A 21,793-nucleotide genomic window follows, 5' to 3' on the forward strand; every position below is an offset into this window, starting at 1 on the left:
ACATACTATTATATATAAATACACATAGCTTTTATGTACATTTGGATAATTAATAACTCCTGATTACATTATGATCATAGGGCGTGGATGGTACAGAAAACCACACAAAAGTTTCATTGTGCGGTCGCATTGTCATATACTTTACAAACAACAACAGTTAGGCCGTATTTGTTTTAATATTTGTTTTGTGTCAAATCATGATATATCTCAGACTTTCGAAGTAGTCAGAAAGATAAAAAAAACCAGATATATCAATCAGTTCTAATTAGTTATAAATACTGTTTGGCTTTTTATTACACGCAATACCAAACTCATTTTTGGTTAATAACTGTTTTAAGAAAACTTCAAATCTGTATAGAACATTATAATTTCTACCAGATAATGAGATACTTACGAGTAACATTTAAATTTCTCCTCAAATGTCTTGGGGCCTGCATTTCCGTATAGGTTTTATGCATTATTGTTTGAGATTTTCCGATTTTTCTTTCTTCTGTAACTGCATGTCTATTTGTAGCTGTTATATTAACCAAATTCAGGCCCTCATATGTGGTGTTTTTTCAAACTTTATCTTATCGAATACCTATCACATAAAAACAATACTTTGGCCTTATTATAATATTCAAATGTATAAAACTGAACTGAACTGAATGTATTTTTAACCTTGATAATTCTACAGATTTAAGATTAATATGAGAGTTTGGATTTTTCTATTTTGTATTTTTGATCCAGTAAAGGTTTGTTTTATTATTTTCATTCTTAACAGCATACTTTTTACAGAAACCGATTTGAAAGGAAAAAATGAGATAGACATCGATAAATAAAATTTTGAAAAAATGTTAAGAACTGCTTGGGAAATGACTAGAAGAAAGTTCACTGAACAAAAATATATAGAACATAGGTGAACTACCGGACATTCATCTTTTGTGTGGGCGTAAATGTGCATGTGTGATTGTGTGTGTGTGTGTGTGTGTGTGTGTGTGTGTGCGTAAATGTACATGTGTGGTTGTGTAATCGTGTGAGTATATGTGTGTGTGAGTGTGGCAGATGAGATATGGAATGCTTTTCAAATACAGTCGAACTTCGTTGTGTCGAAGTCGAAGGGACCGGACCAAAGTATTCGACTCATCCGAGGTTCGACTCATCCGAGGCCGAGTGTGTCATAAATTTGGAATGTATGAAATACGGTATAAGATTTGTGTAAACTAGATACAATGAACAGTGTGACTTTTTTTTCGATATGACACTTTATGATTGTGTATTCAATCTCCATTTTTGGTCCTTCGTAATAATTAAACACACAAGTACAGATACAAATCATGCACAAATAAAATCAATAGTCTACACAATTATTTACAAAGGTCAGTCACTATAAATTATGAAATCACTTGCGGAATGAAATAAGTTCTGAACGGTCTCTAATGAGGTCGTCTGCTTTACATTAAATTATCATGAATTTATCATAATTATATTAATCCTTTTATTTATTGTAATTAATGAGTTTTAAATCTAACGATTCATTTAATCTCGGCTTGGGTCATTTAAATTCGTTTCGTTTTTATCTCTTGTGAAAAATGTTCAACACACTAACATTCCGCTTGAACAATCAACAAAAGAGTTAATTACCGGTCACCATAAACATGTCATTTTAACTGTTATACAAACAAATATGTTAACTCAGCTTTAATCTCTTTTGAAAATGATTAGGTTGCATAAGAAATACATCCGATTTGAATTTTTATCCTTTCGAAAATTTTTACTTTCGAACTTCGAGACATCGGGGTCAATTAAGATTAATTTTACATCGACTGGACTATCAAATTTACTCGACTTAACCGAGTATTCGAATCAACCGAGTTCGACTCATCAGAGGTAATTATGCATTGATCAAATGAGAATTTTACCGGGACCGAGAAATTACTTCGACTCATCCGAGTTTTCGACACAACCGAGTTCGACACAACGAGGTTCGACTGTACATTGTTAGATTCTGAATGTCTTTAGAAAAATAATTTGTTTCGTAATGGAAGTTAAAACATAGTTTGTTTTCAATTGAAAACTGGAGAAAAGAATTAAAATAAAATCGTTCTTAAACAACATTTCGTTCATTGCTTTTTACTTAAATCAGACTGTTAGTGTTCTCGTTTGAATTGTTTTATATTTATCATTTCGGGGCCTCTTATAGCTATGCGGTATGGGTTTTGCTCATTGTTGAAGGCCGTACGGTGACCTATAGTTGTAAATTTCTATGTCAGTTGGTCTCTGGCTGTCTCATTAGCAATTATACTACATCTTCTTATTTTTATAAAAAGGAGACATAAAATACTAGACACACTATATCAAGTTTTGGTATTCATCTGTAAAAAAATGTATGCATTCGAATTGATAATCATATATACTTATGAAGAACAAGAATATATATGATGACGTGAACCATCTTATACAGGTTTTATTTGACGTTTATATTTTATAAATTTACTGTTTGCAAAAATATGAATTATTCTAGCTTGTCGTAATGTTCTATTGTATTGTTTATTTGTGTGTTACTCTGTCTTGTATGTTCTTCCATTTATTTGTATTATAGTCCTGTCATGTGATGTTTTCATTTTAGTGTTATATTTAACATTGTCATTAAAGCGGGAGGTTTAGCTAGCCACAAAACCAGGTTCAACCCACCATTTTTACTTAAAATGTCCTGTACCAAGTGAGGAAAATGACTATTGTTATCTTATAGTTCGTTTCTGTGTGTGTTGCATTTTAGTGTTTCTGTAGTGTCTTTGTTCTCCTCTTATATTTGATGTGTTTCCCTAAGTTTCAGTTTGTAACCCGGATTTGTTTTTTTCTCAATCGATTTATTAATTTCAAACAGCGGTATACTACTGTTGCCTTTATTTAACTATAAGTTTGTGTATTTAGCTTGCATAATGCCTACGTATAGTTTGCATTGATGAACGAACACCGTAAAACATCAATATCTCAGTGAGTTTATGTACATTTGACATAACAAATAAAAACTGTGGCGTCATAAAAAACACAACTTATTTCCCGTTTCAGGTCATTTAATATTTGTTATTAAAAAAGTTGAAATTAATTTGTTAAACAATAAATTCCTGTCCTGATTGTTCATTCAAATAGTTAGAAAGAAGATTTTAAGCAAGCAGTGAAAACCATAAAAAAAAACATCATGAACAAAATAAAAAAGACAAACAACACAACACAAAACTCTCAAATCCGAGCAACACGAACAACGACGTTAAATTTAGTTTTATTTAACGATACCTAGTAAAACATGTTAGTTAGACTACTTCCCATTACATTGAAAGTACTTGATAGATAAAGCCAGGTTTTAAAAAAGCTGTCCAACCATTGAGATCAGTATGCATCACCAAGTTCAAATATTGTGTCAAGGATGGATGGTAATTTATTCCCACTTTAAGCTTCAGAGTACTGGTGCTGGTCATGCCTAGACGACTTTATAACCTCTAAAAAAACTTTGTCAGGTTTATTTTGTGTCAACGATGAATGATAATTTATTTAAACTTTTAGTCTCAGAGTACAGTGACAAAGCCTGGTGTTTGTCATGCTTACAAAAGTTGTAATGATATAAAAGCATTGCCATCAACTTCATTTTGTTCCGGGTCTGGGAACGACGAAGAGTGTAATGGTTAGTACAATTAAATTTACTCAATCTAAACTGATGAAAATGTGAATTAAATGTAATGTGGGGTATACATCAATGAAACATCAACCTTACGACACCAATAACCAAATTGCATCGAGACGGCATCATATAAAAAGTTCAATAGAAAAGCAAGGAAAAGGTGTATCAATTCAGGACACAAAAGAAAATACACATATAAAGCAAAAAACATCGATTATACAGCTGTTTCTCATTTCATATCCAAAGCTAGGCGTTCAATATGGAGCAAGCACTATCACATTACGGCAAGTTCAAAACTGAACGAAATTGTATACATGGATATATAGTAAAACAGATTAAAGAGTATGTTAGAAGTACCGAAACAGTGTGCCAAACTATATTGAATATTGATAAACAAATGTTGGTAAACTTTCGCCCGAAACAACGGCAAGAAAATTCTTTCAATAGATATCTAAAAAACATACCCCTTAATAATCAACGAACAAATTCAAGTGTGACCGTTTTTAAAATTTTTGTCAAGAAGAAATTGTATTCTAAAATATGTGAATCCCTCATTGATTCAAATTTAAAACATTTCACTTCAATCATGATAATTGGTGTATTTTTGAAACCTCTCAAAGGTTTTACAAATTGTTACTTTGAAAGTAATTACAAGTTTATACATGTTTCTTTGTCAGGAAGTGAGAAATGTTGTCCTACCGAATGTGCGCTCTGGATATGCAGAGAACCGATTCCGGTAAGTGGTTGAAAATCATTTACAAAATCCTTTACCTCAGTTTTCGCTTTCAATTTTTTCTTGCTCGATTTGAGCTACCAAGGCTTCAAATGTTTCAAATGAAATCTTACATAAAATAATATTATTGAAAACAAATTCCCCAGGTTTCGTTTGTGCAAGTTTATTATGCCAACAAGCAATTTGTATATAAACTGCCATGAATGTGTACAGGGATCAGTAAAAGATCTATCGTTACTTTTTCGTGGACCAGTTGAAACTACGAAATCCCCTTGATCTATAGTGTACTTGCAAATTAAGGATAGAGGAAAAGATAAATAAGACATGATCATTATGTGATATACATCATGTACATGTATACATTTCAGGAGCCAAGATCAGTATGTCGGAAGCGACCCTCCACTAACTGTTCCCTTCACACCTCAATGTGTAATTCTGATCTACAATGTGCTTATGGTAAGTTATATGTGTCCTTTAAATGTGTTATTGGTATTGTCTTGAGTATGTAACAAGTCAGGCTAACTGAAACATGTTGTATTTGTTTTGGTTGCCTACGTTTGTACGTCTTTTTTTTTTGAAGGAGACAGTCTGTAAATATTACTCGTTATTCCTTTTATTCTGTTTGCAGTCCTTACTCACACTTATTTGGATCTTGATTTATCTTTCTTTCACAACAATATAAAAAGTCATAGGTCTATTTATTCAAAATCGTTTAACGTTTGACGCTATGAAGGTCGTAAATAACTACTTAAATATATGTATGAAACTACCAAGTTGGTTATCCAAAATGCATAATAAAGGACAACAGAGAAAGGAGAGAAACGCGTACAAAGAACTAAGTCCACTAAGCACTAAACAGTAAGTTACTGACTATTTGTCTTAAAAGGGGGAATTGATACAATCAGTTATTTCAAATTAAATTAGACAACTCAATAACACACAGGAGAACACGATTTCTATATCGAAACGCAATGTATTTTCTCTTCTAATGTTCAATAAGAACACAATATTATTTTCCTTCCTGAAACTATTTTCAAGCAATCTAGTAACAAAGTAATCCCATGTCATTTAAACCTATATTTCCAGAGATGAATGGTGCGTGCCGAAACTGAACAAAAAAAAAACGAAAAAAAACAATTGATTATTCCTTAAGCTGTACAAGTGTGTGGTGTTTCTTTCTCTCTTGCATACACTTGTTTTACCCAAATCTTTCCTTCAATAGTTTTCTCTTTTTCTTCAAATCGCCTGTCCTTCACTACTCTTCCTCCAATATTTTCTCTCTATCTTCAATTCGCCTGTTCGTCACTACTCTTTCCTCCAATACTTTCTTTCTTTCGTCCGTACGCCTGTCCGTCACTTCTCTTTCCCGTCAATGCATTCTTCTCGAAAAAAACTAAATTTATATTATAAAGAAACGAAAATATTGCCTAATATTTCAACTTAAAGGCTTTCGTTGATTTCAAATTGTTCACCTTATTAAACAATGTTGTGCTTTTTTTTTAGGTTTGATATGTTGTGATGTTGGTTGCCGAGCAGACTGCAGTCTTCCAGTAAGTCTTATCCTCTTCTTTTCCGGAACACCTCACTTTTCCTTAAGTTTTACGTGTCCCTCTTTAAGCTGTTCAAGTCATTGTATGTCCTAATTTGACTTGCGAGGTTGTTACATGCTGTTTTATATTTGTTACGATCGACTTTTATAACATATAAGTTGAACATAAATAACACAGCTATCCAATATTAGGGAACGCATGATTAATCTAAGCGGAAGTGACGTTGCGCGAAATTGAAGAAGGTAAAGAAATCTTTACTTTACTTTTTGAAGGAACTTAACTGAGCAAGGTACTGGTTGTTGAGAATTCCGAGGATACACATATTTCCATTAGTAATTGACAAAATTAAGTTAGGTTAATTTGTTAGGTATATTAGTATTAACTTCATCAATCTGGTATGAGGCTAATAAATAGTTTAAATAAAGTTTTTAGTTTAATCATAAACAAAAACCTATCATACAATAATAGTATGTGTTTTATATGTTTCTTGTCTGAAAGCTACGGACTGTTATTTTTCTTTTCGTCGTTTTTAATTTTTGACATGGTTTCGACAAATATCTTCCACCGCTTTTCTAAATGAAACATTTTGTTTTGATGCTTTGATTCATAATTGCTAAAACCAGCTTAAGAACTATTAAAATGCATTGCTGATTTAACGATTTTCCAAGTTATACCATTGTAATTCCCATTTAATATTTTGCTTTATCTATTTTACAGACATACCTAGACAAAATGGCTTCCAGATGGTCTGGAAAGGGCTAGTGTCTGAAATTCAGTACTGTCTAGTTTTAAATAATAAATTAAAAAATATATATAAACAAGCGGTTTGTGTTGATGTTCTGTTCGTCGAATATTTGAAAATCGATAAAACTCTTTAAAAAAGCACGAACCTTAACAAAAAGAGTAAAAGCATTTTGTAGAAAAGCATTTTGTTCTATGAAATAAAGATGAGAGTGTGCGTCAATGAATCAGCAACATAACGTCGAAAATAATTTCCCTGTTGTCCGACAGTAGCGCTATTTGTTGGCTGTGCAGGATATATTAATAAGCCGTCGCATCATGTCAAAACTGGGCCGTTAGATCTTATGCTGAATTCCATACTATCTCTATCCTCTCGCCATTTTTCTACCTTGCAGAACTTAACTTTTGTCCGGAATATGCATTCAATATTTGTTCAATAACGTTAAAAGGCAACATCAATATTTTGTAGAAGGGTTTTAAGCGTAAGACAAAGCCAAGCGGATTTAATTTGTTTCATGCAGTGTTTCTCTGTTTCTCTGTTTCTCTGTTTCTCTGTTCTCTATTTTCATTACCCATTACTTCTATTATTCTTTTTTCTTAATATTTTAACATCCCATATATTCTTTGTTTTTGAATAATTTTCTCTATCCGTTTATTTTCTTGTCTAATTATAAATGTGTTATATGAACCCTGTTCAATCCCCAATTTATGATACAAGTAGGTGTCCCTTCTTTCTCATTATAAACATTATTATTGATGATGTGAAACGTGTTACTCTACATTGTAGACGTATAAAACTGTCATTGATTTTAATGCATTTAATGCTTATAGAGCAAAATATTGTAAACATTGTTTAATGGCATTTCTAACTGTATATTTAAAAAGTAAAATCACCAAAATACTGAACTCCGAGGAAAATTCAAAACGGAAAGTTCCTAATCAAATGGCAAAATCAAATGATAAAACACATCAAACGAATGGAAAACAACTGTCATATTCCTGACTTGGTACAGGCATTTTCAAATGTAGAAAATAGTGAATTGCACTATTAATTACACAAAAAATCTAAATGCATTCTTTTTATAATTCAAAAAACAAGTAACAACTAAAATAAGTACCTGTGCAACTATCGTAGCATATTTTTAATACCCTTTTCATTTATTATTGAATTTATTATATGACGTTATCAGCCTTTCAAATGCACAATTCACGTAACATGCATTAAGTAGATTATGTACAATGTATGTACTTGTATCACATGTATTGTATTGTAAATGAAATGACACAGAAGAAAACAGAAAAGGAAACAGTAAACTTCTTACTTATTTCATGTTAAACCGAGTTTATGTTCCTATTACATCTTTCAAGTGTTAGTGTAAACAATAAAGTAACGAGTCATCTTAAATGTGTTGCATTGTAAATATTTTTTTGCATCCTTCTTAAACAAATGGGATTTTACCAAATTAGTAAAGCTTATTATTAAAAAGCAGGTTATTTTTTCTTAAATAAGAAAATGCAAAACTTAATTTGATTTCTACCTAGATTGCATGGATAAACCAAAGTTTTTCTATCCCCGATTCCCCCTCCCCTTCCGCCCATTTGGTTCATTAAATTTAGTATTCTTATTTCAGACGACCCGTGACATACGTATTGAAGGTTTGCATGTTGGTATTGACTAAAGTAATACAACTATACAAAGATACATCTCAAACAATGTTGCAACACAGGCATAGCTGACGTTTGGGTGTTCTCTCGCCTACCAATTTATGTATGCTATTTTAGTGTTTAATATTTTCAAACGTTGCATATTGTTGGCCCTCTGAATGATGAAGGTCATTCCAGGAATACGTGTTGTGCATAAGTTTTCTCCCGTTTTAAATGGAAGGGAGTGGGATGGGTTGGAACAATGGTATTCTGTCTTTTTCCCATGCCTTACTTTTTCGTTTTTTTAATAATTAATATTATGTTGTTGACTATTGGTTTACTTTTCCGTTTTTCTGATCGGTCATAGTGTTGTGTGTTTATCCTCGAATTACAGTTTTGGATTGTCCATTTTCTATGTTCTACCTCTAGTTTTGCAATGACCTCGGACGAAATCGGTCGGGCACAGTTAGGTCGTTATGCTAAAATAAACATGTTAAGAGTGCATCGGAAACTTGTGCTTTGCATTTCATTGCTTCTGTCAATGCAAATAGTAATTTTGTCTGTAGAAGATAAGTCCATTTATCAGTAAAATACGGAAATTATTACAAAAAATCAATCTTTTTATAAGATGCTATTTCTTGACTTTGCAGATTACCGTCAGTTAAAGTTTTATCACAATCAAAGAAGGTTAAAAATTTATAATGTTAAGAAATTTAATTCCGTTCTGTATGTGAACGTGAATTACAAAACATTATATCCATCTACGTGTATATACATAATAGCGAAAATGAGAAAAAAAAACATACTTTCGAAATTTTGCTTTAGAAATTATATCTCAATCTTGAAAATTGTTTTGCCACAATTGCATAAATTATATGCAGGTTTGACAAATTATTTCATGTCTTTTGATCATAAAAAGCTTTTGAAAGTTTACGTGAAATTCCATGAAGGTTTGACAAAGTTATTGATGACTGAAAAACTTAACCCTAGACTACCGCAATGTTAACTGCAAAAAAACTATTAAGTACATTTGTCAGTAAATACGGATTTTTTTTTTAAAGAATATAATACCTAACAAAATATTCTCAAAGAAAGAATTTCAGATATTCGAATACAAAGATGCCTCTTAGCGGAATATCCCTTCCTATTAGCGGTGGATATATTTGCTAATTACACCTTATATAAGAAAGCCAGATTTTTTGCCATTTTGGATATTCCTTTTGTACCCTATCGAGCATTTTACAGCTAAAAAATTTCGGATATGACGTTACATAAAAAAATGAGCTAACGCGTATTAGTACATGTATAATTCCCGCGGTTCTATGATAATATCCTCTCATCCTCAAAATTATGCATAAACATGTTCATGAATTAGATTCAATCCAAATCAGGTTTTCATGTATGTACAACCACATGCATAAATTAACGGACTGACGCAAATATTTATACGTCCGGTGTAATTAAACAGATATATCATGTTATGGAGGGGTATTTGCGAAAAATACCAGTCTTGGGACCAAATTTCCTTCGCCTTGCGGCTCGGGTAATTTTACAGTCCCTTGACTGGTATTTTTCGCAAATACCCCTCCATAACATGATATATCTGTTAAATACACCTGACGTATAAATGTTTGCGGCAGTCTGTTAATTCATGCATGTGGTTGTACATGAAAACCTGTCAACTCTACATAAAATGCATATAAATATTGAACACAATTATTGTGAAATCGGTTCGATAACTTGTGAATATAAAAAGATAACGTTCTACACTGAGTACCAGTTATATTTGTCTCTTTCCTTGTCTTAAAACAATGTGGTCAGTTTTGGTAGTGGTCTTTTGTGTTACAGGTAGCGTACAAGTAAGTCATAGTTACCTTTTATTCGGTTGAATATTGTTTTTTTTCTTTTTTTGTTAATTTATATCCATATTTTGTTATTAATATTTAATCTTTTATTGCATTTAACAACTATATAAAGTGTCGTTCAAATTCAGAAATTGTACATGTTGAGGGGGGGAATGATTAAAACTGACATGTTTTTTCTTCTATTCTAATCTAATCAAATCCTTTTATAAAAAAGCTAAACAATGCTAATATTCACGTCATGTTTATCAGAATTTGTAAGAAAAATTGACGTCTAACAAAGAGATATATTACATAAAAAAATTTATAAAAGAAATAAAAGTGAATGTGGTATAATTGCGAATAAATCAACTTTCGATAATGACCAAAGACCAAAAAATAAATTTTCCACTTTTCAACAATCTAACCGAAGTTCTGTAAAAGCTTTTGCTAACAGTTTGTGGTAATCATAAGTAATGCTAAAATAATAGTAAATCCAATATAGTATAGTAGCTTTCGTGTTTGAAGAAAACTATGTATACTGTTGTTTTGCATATGTAAAAAATCAAAAACTGAAGTTTCAAAATAGACCAAAAAGATGTTAGTAGGCTGAAGGCTAAGTTAAACTGATCTGTTTAAATCAAAATGTTCGTTTCAGTTTAAAATCGATTAACACGTGCCATTGCTCGTAAACCTTTCGAAATATATTTTCCTGTTACGCATTTGAAGAAAACTTAACATAATTTCTTTTAGGGATTTTACATAAAAATGCAATAATCTTACTCTTAAGCTAGATGACAACATATGATCAATTTTTACCAGTGTTATATATTAACTTGAAAACTATTATATATTTACTAAATATGTAAACTGTAATAATATTTAGCAAGGCAGGATCTACAAAAAAGCTTCTGAAACCTTAATAATAGGTGCGTTGCCTTTGTGTTTGAGGGGTTTGGTAAATACTGTTTATCCCGACTTTTACGTTTATATCAATTTTGAAGGATTTTTGTCATCAGAGTAAGTCTCTTTGTCATCCTTAGTTGAACAGCAAAAAGTTAAATCACAAAAATACTGAACTCCGAGAAAAATCCAAAACGGAAAGTCCCTAATCAAATGGCAAAATCAAAAGCACAAACACATCAAACGAATGGACAACAACTGTCATATTCCTGACTTGTTTTGTTTTTATTTTACATTGTTATCGAATAACATTTAATTTATATGTTTGAAAAAAAGGACGATCATAATAGTTTTTTTTTTCTCCAAAAAATCATTATCAATAAATTGTTTCTTATGTGTAAAACTAAATTAAAAATACATAAGTCGTTGTACCATTTCTAAAAAAACAGTATTGCAGATTCAAAATTAAGTAGTGTCTGTTTTATCTATGGAAAACTATATTTTGACAAATTTTGTCCACTTAGGGCTTGTCATATAACTATTTTTGACGACTGTATGATGTCTTGATGTCTTCTTCTTTTTTGTGAACATGTAACTCAGTAATATTAACCTCTTATCTCCTTCTATTCAGACAACTTGAATTAAAAAAGACGACGTGACAAACAACAGTTATACTTCATTTGTCTTACATTCATATTAACCTGTATTTATAGATATAGCGACATATAACATAGTATATCATATATTTCATCAACTCTGAATGTACAATTTTTATTTATTGTAGGCGATCATTTCAGGTGAACCAAGTAAGAATTATGATTTATACTTTAAATCTCACATGCGTTGAAAGTCGCAGCATGCGAAACATAGATATGGGAATCCTCTCCCTAATTTGAACACAATCCCGTCAGTTTGACATCAAACCGACGACCCAGAAAACTCACGAGATCAATAGAGGTATGCTTACATTATTCAACAGTAGACAGGCGGCTTAACAACATGTCAAGATCTAAATCAATCCGAGTCTTAAACAGTTGTGAATACCAAGACTATCAAATATCTGGCTTGGTTTACTTTCTTTCCATTAGTAAAAGAAAACAAGACAAATTCCTTCCTACACTCAACAAAAAAACCCGAAAAACAAGTTAATGAAATACAGAGGATACTACAAGAATAATTCAAAGCAAAATCACGTTGACACGGACACAATGTTTTTTCTTATTTTATTCCGTTATCCAAAACAGTTACAATGTTGAAGAATTTAATAGATCCTAAACGTTTTGCGAATTTCCTCTGAACTCATATTTTACGAGAGTAAAAATACATAAATGTACCGAATGATTTAAAACCTTTTATGAACACTAATAACATTAACGATACCAATTGTACAACACCAGATTCGCATTTGGACAATTAATGTCTCTTCGGTGATGTTCGAGGCCAAAGTATTTGAAAATTCAAAATGTTTTCAAAAATTGAAGAGCTGATAAAATCAAATAGTTCAAAAAGTATATCCAAAGTCTGGCAAGGAATCAGAGATATATTCATTAATGTTAATGTGAATAAACAGTACATGGTAAATAATGTTGAGAGTCGTTATCTGTTAGCAAAACAGATATGCAAGAAATGCTGTCCCTATATCAATTTGTATTTTTTCAAACGGGAAGGAAAGTGCACGATGCTGATAAACTAACTCATGACACCTTAATCCATTCACACATTTGTCAAAACCAAAAGAAAAACACATTGCTTTAAATGTCATTCTTTATTAGACAATGTTAAATGAATTCCTTCCTAAAACAGTTTTTAATCATTTTGATATTTGAAATAATATTTTACTACCAGTGTCTGAGCAGGAAGTTGATGAACCAGGGTTATGTCAAAGAATGTCTCGTCCTTTTTCTAAAAATGTTCTTTGGAAGATACCAAGACATTGTTTATAAATATTCCGTATCAACTTCACAAATAATGCATGATGTATAAATATGAAGATGTGATATGGGTGCGAATGAGACAACTCTCATCCAAGTCACAATGTGTAAAAAGTAAACAATTATAGGTTAAAGTACGGCCTTCAACACGAAGCCTTGGCTCACACCAAACAGCAAGACATGATGGTCTTGAAGTATAGATTTTAGGTACTGACGTCGTTTATCATCTTAATTACGTGTTATAGTGTTCTGTTATTTGTCTTTGTAAATTATTAACCTTTACTATTTAGTCTATTTTTGGTAATATCATTTTGTCGTGCTCGGTACTTATGCATCCCACCAATTTTGTTGTTGTGCTGTGGTCATAGTTTTGTATTCTTGTCTTTCATTTTTTCCTGTGTGCTATATATGTGGTCTATATGCCATTTTGTTTCTGTTTGTTGACATATTTGTTTGTTTTAAGATTAGGATTATAACACAATGTTGACTGCTGTACCCCTTTTTTGACATTTTACCTATTATGTCTGTTTGTTTTGTTCACACATTGTTGTCAATATAATGGAATTTTATGCGACTGTCATACAAGTGAGAGGTTTAGCTAGCTATAAAACCAGGTTTAATCCACAATTTTCTACATATGGAAATGCCTCTACCAAGTCAGGAATATGACAGTTAATTCCATTCGTTTGATGTGTTTGAGCTTTTGATTTAGCCATTTGATAAGGGACGTTCCGATTTGAATTTTCCTTGGAGTTCGGTATTTTTCTTGTTTTACTTTTTACCCATTGCAAGAACATCGAATACAAGTGTGTACCATATTTTTCTTTGCATTATCACTATTATTAATGTCAGTTTAAATAACTGTCTGTCTTATATTTCATTAACAAACTAATCCAATGCAAATATATAGATGTATATACACAGCCTTATGCTCATTGTTGAACGCCGTACGGTGACCTATAGTTGTTAATTTCTGTGTTATTTGGTCTCTTGTGGAGAGTTGTTTCATTGGCAATCATTCCACATTCTTATGTTATATGGGTTTCAAATTAGGTTATTAGTTAAGGAAAAAGTGTTCGCTATCGAAACGAATATTTTACCCAGAGGAACTGTAATGAATAAGGTTTTGTTATGGATATATTAGCGCATTAAATCAGCTATTCTATTTTCTTATTAATCGGAATGAATGTGAAAAGAAACGCAACACATTGAAACCAACAAATCCTCTTGGAAATTTAGATGACAAATCAAACACTTTTTGTAAATGTTATCAATCAGTATACAATGTATAAATCCTTGTTTGTATTTCTTTAAATGAGAGCTTGTTGGGTTGTGTGAAATCCTCAGATTTGTTTTTTTTAAAATTGAGAATGGAAATTGGGAATGTGTCAAAGAGACAACAACCCGACCATAGAGTAGACAACAGCCAATGGCCACCGATGTGTCTTCAATGTAGCGAGAAACTCCCGCACCCGGAGGCGTTCTTCAGCTGGCCCCTAAACAAATATGTATACTAGTTCAGTGGTAATGGACGTCATACTAAACTCCAAATTATACACAAGAAACTAACATTGCAAATGATACAAGACTAACAAAGGCCAGAGGCTCCTGACTTGGGACAGGCGCAAAAATGCGGCGGGGTTAAACATTTTTTTTGAGATCTCAACCCTCCCCCTATACCTCTAGCCAATGTAGAAAAAACAAACGTACAATAGTTTTACATACTTTTTTACCTTTTACAAACGTTTCAGAACTAGAATTACCAATGCGGGAACAAATATCTCATGAAAAGTGGATCCCAATGTGTAATTGAAAAGGGAGTAGAAGATACTACCCTGCGTTTCTGTTGACACCAAGTGTACCCAAATATGCACTGTTTCAAAATATATTGTGATGTAGGAAACCCGATAGTTAATATTTACTGTGGAACATGTGGAACAATCTGATTAAATTACAGATTCTGTGTGTACAAGCTTTGCTTACAAGAAGTTGAAAACGACCCATTCTACTTTCTGTTTTAAAGACCTTTCGGAATCCCCTGGTTTTGTAGGAGTTTGTTTTGAGAAATGTATTTTGTTTGCCAAAAGACAAAACATGCTTTTTTTTCTTTTTTTATTGCAGTTGTGGTTATTTTATATTAACGCATCGCATATATTTTATTCGTAAGAGAATAAACTTATTTTTGATATCTTCTCTTACTTCAACTGTGAGTGTCAAAAGCTCAAACACATCAAACTGAATTGAATCTACATGGCGCTTACAAACAAAACAAGACTTATCTTTGCTTTATATCAACGCAACACAAACAACGCTAATGTGTTGTTTGTGATGCTGTTTGTTGTTTATTGATGTACTTTTATATCAGTTTAATACTATCCACTAAATACTAACGTTTATTGGAATGTTCAAATAATGTGATGTCATGGTTAGGTCTTGATTAATAAGCAATATTTCAAATACAATTAAATAAGTAAAATCAGCATCGTGTTTAAAAGATATTCAATATAAGACAATACTATACTTTATGACTTTTTATATCTTCCAATAACAAATCCTATACATAGCAAGATAATTATAATAATTTAGTTTATTTGGAAATGAAATCAACATTGAGAAAAAAAAACTTACAATTCCCATGTGCACATAAACGTGATTCTTGTCCAGTGGCGTCCGAATTTGTAAGGTAACGAGATAAACAAAAATCGAAAACATAAAAGGTCAAAGAATAAACAAAAACAAAGACAGTAGTAATTGTATAAGAACAATTATGCTTACGACAGTTACATGTTTGTTTTGTAAACCTGCAATTTACGAACGAAATGCATTATTCTGACTGGTGTCGTTTGATTAAAGTATATTTTTACAAATTCTGTACGAATTAAAAACAACTAGTTTAACTGTACTTTATTTCTGCTTAAGCAAAAACAAAGCCTGGGTTTTGTCCACCTGTACCCCTGGATACCGTCGGTATTTGTGTTGAAGAATGCAGCAGTGACGACGGTTGTCCGGATAACAAAAAATGTTGCTCAAACGGTTGTGGACATATGTGTTCCTTTCCAACCGGCGGATTAAAACCCCAACCAGGTAATTAGTGTGTGAATTCATATACATTAGCATGCTCAAGCATTGTGTTATTAATTGAAATCAATATCAACACAAAAAAAAATAAGCATTAGCAAAAAATGCACCATTGATTAGTCTCTATTAAAATTATAGAAAAACAACTTATATGAAACGTGTTTGATTGAAATATTGATAGTAGTTCTAACATTAGCGTGAAATGTAACACTAGCATAATTGACTTTATTATTTCGAGTCTTCTCAAAACAACTGTCCCCATTATTCAAACTCACTCGAGCACAATGTTTTTCCCGAATTGTTTTGCCTTAATGGGAACGTTATTTCATGTTCATTTAACGTTTCAAACATTTATTTAACCATCTAGAGACAACAACAAAAAAACGACACTTGAATCAAATTTATTTTCAAATTCAATTCTTTATTTGAAACATGTTTAATTTTTGAAGCAACCTGCAAAATAGGAAAACCCCTAATTAGCATATTGTGTGGTCCTAATCGTCAAAGGTGTCCCGAGAAGTATTACTGTAATATCGACCCAGCTGGTAGATTTGCTGTTTGCTGTCGAAAAGTTTAAACTAGTATGTCAGAAATAAATAGATTTAGATAAAACCAATGTTGTTGATTAGAATCAGTAACAGGAAAGATTGAAGTTGGCTACTAACGTCAAACCTGATAGGAAAATGAACAAAGAGCAAGTGACGGATTTAAATCTAACAAATTCTAGAAGATAATAATCCACTCCAAAATGCTTATTTTTTATATGAAAAAAGCACATGACATAATGTACAAAAACAGTGAAGGAAAGATCACAGACTCTGTAAAAACGGTAAAGTGTTGGCTAACATATAAATTTTATAAAAACTATAAAATCAAGTGCTAATCGTTTCATTTCGTCATTTATTTATTCAAATTGATATGTAAGTTCGACAGAAAATTATTCAATAGTATGGATTCGTGAATGGATTGTGCAAATTCACAAATTATGGCCTACCTGCTAGCTGTAGGTTTATACCACATATTGGATAATTCAGTTGCATTTGCAATGAATACGTACCATCAATTTAACCTTAACCACTTTTTGGGTCCTCAATGATCTTCAACTTCGTACTTTATTACGCCTTTTCAAATTTTTTTTCAATCGCCATTGATGAGTCTTTTGAAGACGAAACTCGCGACTGGAGTACACAGTTCGTAGCCTGTTATCTATAATGAGTCTATTTTTGTAATTCGTGATGGTATATCTCTCATATTGACCCGCATTCTAAAGAAATCGGTAACATACTATACTATGCCCCAATACACATCATCGCTATTGTTTCTGGACGTCCGAGTTGTAAACCTTAAAGAAATATCTGACGCAACAAAGCAAAGTAACCGGTGTATGATGTAAACAGTTCAATTGTTCAAAATATTTGGTCAAGTGTAACAGATTCCCAAAATGTATTACATTAATATGACGGTTTAACAGACTATTATATAGGTGTTACATCGATGATACAATGTTAAATTCTAGATAAATAGTCAGGATAAAATTCCAACTTTTCATATCACAGTTATTTCCAATAGTAAACATATTCTTAAAAAAGTATAACTCGAAATGCTAAAAAAAAAAATGGACAACAAAAAAAGGTTCACAGCAACCACTAACATTCGACTGAATTTCAAAAGATAATTTCGAATATTAACTGTGTTTGGCCTCATGCCTAGATACAACCTATCAGAAAGATGACACAAAAGAAACAAAGTACATGGCCTAAATAATGTACATGTTACAGTCATGCTTTGAGATAATAATGATGTATGATGTATCACAATCCTGAATGCCATAGCGGATTTCCTGTTTCACAAGGATATACATTGTTTGTCCATATAAAAAATTAATTAACAATTTGGTTCTTTGTTAGTATTTTTGCATTAATCTTATCTGTATACATTAACATGTAATAGCTTTTAAGCTGACAATACAGTACACCGAGAACAAAAATACGCATTATGTATACACCACATACACCTTAAATTGTATTTCCAGTATAGGCATTTAGTAATATCCTTACTATAGTAAATTCAATTAAAATATTGCCTTAACATCTCAAAAGATCTTTAAAGATTGTTGATGAAAATTAATTAGAATAAAGGTAGTCTGGGATATTGGCTCATCATCGACATTTGCATCAATCCGTCAATTTTGGAATTTTGTTCGTGGTCTCTTTTTTTATATATTTTTTCATAAATTGTATATGTGACGTTATTTAAAGTTAACCTCATTTGCATTACATAAACTTTGAGGCTTTGTGTACGCAACGACTTAGGTTGATCTTGTTATTTCGGCCCGTCCACGAGGGAACACAGTTTTGAACGACCTCCTGTACACATACATTTGGTTTTTGCATTTTTATTTCGGTGACTTTTTTAAAAATCAATATGCAGTTATGAGAGAAGCGTTTCGTCGGCTTTGATTGTATGGCAGCGATACTGTCGTCTATTATGAACCATATTCCCTATTGTGACATTCTTGGCCGAACCTGGATTGGCACGGCAGATGACGCATACGTAGCAGGAGAGGATAACAATGTCGAAATAACCTGCCGTGCTCCGATTAGATTTTAAGCGATTCCCATATGTTATGAAGATAAAGCTGTTTATAAATATTCACTGAATACAATAATAAGCAATGAGGAAAACGAGAAGCGATTGATCACTGTGAAATACACTTGTAAATAATTTTAGTCATTAAACAGTCATTGTGTTTATAACGTCATCTGAAAAGTCTGAAAAATAAATTGGTTGGTCATGTTTAGTCTTCCAATCAATTTTCAGACTTATCCACAGCCGTCAATTTATTATTGTTCAGACATTTCGCTTGCACTAAATTCATAAAATTGAGAATGGAAATGGGGAATATGTCAAAAAATACAACAGACCGACCAAAGAGCAGATAACAGCCGGCCACCAATGGGTCTTCAATGGAGCGAGAAAATCCCGCACCCGGAGGTGGGCCTCAGCTGGCCCCTAATTAAAAAAATTGTTCAGTACAGTTGCGTAGCTTTTCAGACATTCAGTATGATGTCGAAGTGATCAGGTAAATAACAATTACTGATCAGTCTGAATATAGACTGAACAGATCTTAATTGATTGCAAGCGAATTATCTAAACAGTACTTTGCTATACAAATTGACTGAAAGACTGTAAAAATGAAATAACAATACATTGTTCATCCTTTTAAGAGCTGTTCAGATCAAAGTTGGTTTACTAATTAAACATAGAATTGTACCTTTGCCCCACATTTTCAATACTAAACTTTGTTACCACTTTCCTTTTATCATGGTGATTTAAATCTCATTTGTCTAATGCATGTTATGTTTTATATGTTATATCATCAATCACGACGTAAACAAACAAGTTATACTAGAAAATACATTTCATGAATATTTAACACAAAGGCGGTTACATATTGTTTTACTTGAAAATAAAAAGATAAGACGTGTTCCGATTACTTATTCTGTCTTACATATAATAATGTGGTCAATTTGGATACTAGTCTTTTATGTTATTGGAAGTGTACATCTTGATATCAACGGAAAGCTTAATACTAAAATATATGATAAAAGAGATGAGTTTTCATTTCCTATCGTTAATTATCCATTTTTAGATGGTGACGTTCCCTAGTCACCATCTTACGGTGTTTATATATCTCAACTTGTACGATTCGCTCGTGTATGTAACAATCAGTATAAGGACATCATTCGTAAATATAGCTCAACATGCAGACTTCTTATACGTTCAGGTATTTCACATCCATTTTTTTTATGGAAATATTCTTTATAAAGCACAAAAATGTCAGTATTCACCTCTGAAACTAACAAAACCTTTAAATAGACTTATTAAGAAGGGATATAGTTACGATACTGTTGTCAGGTCATTAAAGATTGCATATTTTGGCGTTAATATTGATTCACTTATAGGGTCTTTGCATCGGCACTAAACACATTTATTTAAAAACCAGTTGTTGGCATGACACGGGTTATGTTCTTCTCATATATGTTATGATGGTATGATACTAAACCCCTAACGGGAAGGATTGTGCCTGATATTCATATGATGAAGACATAATCTTTCAATCAGTTTAATTGAAGTCTGGAGCTGGCATGTCAGTTAACTGCTAGTAGTCTGTTGTTATTTATGTATTATTGTCATTTTGTTTATTTTCTTTGGTTACATCTTCTGACATCAGACTCGGACTTTTCTTGAACTGAATATTAATGTGCGTATTGTTATGCGTTTACTTTTCTACATTGGCTAGAGGTATAGGGGGAGGGTTGAGATCTCATAAACATGTTTAACCCCGCCGCATTTTTGCGCCTGTCCCAAGTCAGGAGCCTCTAGCCTTTGTTAGTCTTGTTTTATTTTTAATTTTAGTTTCTTGTGTACAATTTGGAGTTTAGTATGGCGTTCATTATCACTGAACTAGTATATATATTTGTTTAGGGGCCAGCTGAAGGACGCCTCCGGGTGCGGGAATTTCTCGCTGCATTGAAGACCTGTTGGTGACCTTCTGCTGTTGTCTGTTCTATGGTCGGGTTGTTGTCTCTTTGACACATTCCCCATTTCCATTCTCAATTTTATATGTACAAGTTAGTCCAATATTTCTATGCTAGGCCCAAATAATTCAATTAAAAAAATATATATATCCATAAAGAGACTTTATCTAACTTGTATTAAGTTCTCAAGAGAAATTTGCGGAAACTGTGTGATTGTCTATACTTAGTATTACACTTACAGTTGACAAAAAACAAGGGGTCATCTCAAAATATAAAACACAACCTGCGTATTCTTGGGTTTCCGAACAATCTGTGTTCTTGTATAAGATGTATATTTGATGTCTGTTTGGATGAATTTTGTCGCTCAGCAATTACATCTCAACCGAGATTAATAGTTCAGGTCTAATATTGAATTTTCTCATCAACATATATTGCTGAGAATCGTTTTGAGAAATTCACGCTCAACATGAATTATCATGCCTTCATTCGACATTAAACTTGAGTGTTAACGCCGTGATAATGTATGTGTCTTAATGATACTGTTCCTGTGGTTCTGTTATTGGCTGATAAATTTCAGTTAAAGTTCCGTTGATAGCCCTACTTCAAATGGAAGTTTTTGCCACCCACCTTGTAAATTCTGCCATTAATCTAATGCTAAAGACTAATGAATAAGACGGCTAAATGTTTCTGTCAAAATAGGTATAAATGTATGTGTTTCATCTTTGATAGTCGAAATACTAGCTTCACATATATCAGAAAGCATATGATAAGACAGATACGAGCATAACCATAACATAAAAAGAAGTTATATGTTTCTCAATTGAAATGCAAGGAATAATGAATAGTTCTTTAACAGCATGTTCACCCTGGATAACAACATATACAAAATTTAATGGGTACACATTACCACCATATTTCTTTGATAACCCAATTGTTTAAACATAGAAAAACATCATTTGGACGCATGAAATTATTAAACGTGTTGTTTTCAATTTTTGAGCGTACATTGAAGTTAGCCTTTATTTTGGAACGACGGTTTATATTTACACTTTGAGACGACCCGAGATTTAAATGCTACCTGTAAGTGTAGTTGTAATTGTTATCGTTGGTGTATGACAGTTTCCGCAAATGTCTTATTAGATATTCTGCATAAACCTTATCGCTATTTAGTTC

The 21,793-nt window shown here is 32.1% G+C and overlaps 1 protein-coding gene and 1 long non-coding RNA gene across 2 annotated transcripts; both read left to right on the forward strand.

Annotated features, from left to right (window-relative positions):
• Positions 1-627: 627 nt before the first annotated feature.
• On the forward strand, positions 628-6,762 carry LOC127721589 (uncharacterized). The gene is made up of 6 exons (XM_052228363.1): positions 628-734; positions 3,544-3,661; positions 4,336-4,394; positions 4,760-4,847; positions 5,895-5,941; positions 6,659-6,762. The coding sequence occupies exons 1-6, from the start codon at positions 690-692 to the stop codon at positions 6,701-6,703; spliced, it is 402 nt and encodes a 133-aa protein (XP_052084323.1). The 5' UTR covers positions 628-689; the 3' UTR covers positions 6,704-6,762.
• A 3,299-nt stretch (positions 6,763-10,061) lies between these two features.
• Positions 10,062-16,674, forward strand: LOC127721594 (uncharacterized). The gene is made up of 4 exons (XR_007991328.1): positions 10,062-10,185; positions 11,855-11,876; positions 15,921-16,085; positions 16,529-16,674. It is a non-coding gene; the product is annotated as an uncharacterized LOC127721594 (long non-coding RNA).
• The last annotated feature ends 5,119 nt before the right edge of the window (positions 16,675-21,793 follow it).

This window comes from Mytilus californianus, unplaced genomic scaffold (genome assembly GCF_021869535.1).
Source record: "Mytilus californianus isolate M0D057914Y unplaced genomic scaffold, xbMytCali1.0.p SCAF_12, whole genome shotgun sequence".
Classification (NCBI taxonomy): domain Eukaryota; kingdom Metazoa; phylum Mollusca; class Bivalvia; order Mytilida; family Mytilidae; genus Mytilus; species Mytilus californianus.

Coding starts and splice junctions, on each gene's coding strand:
- LOC127721589 (XM_052228363.1), top strand. CDS start 690: ATGAGAGTTTGGATTTTTCTATTTTGTATTTTTGATCCAGTAAAG. Junction 3,662..4,335: donor GAACGACGAAGAGTGTAATG/GTTAGTACAATT, acceptor TTTCTTTGTCAG/GAAGTGAGAAATGTTGTCCT. Junction 5,942..6,658: donor GAGCAGACTGCAGTCTTCCA/GTAAGTCTTATC, acceptor TCTATTTTACAG/ACATACCTAGACAAAATGGC.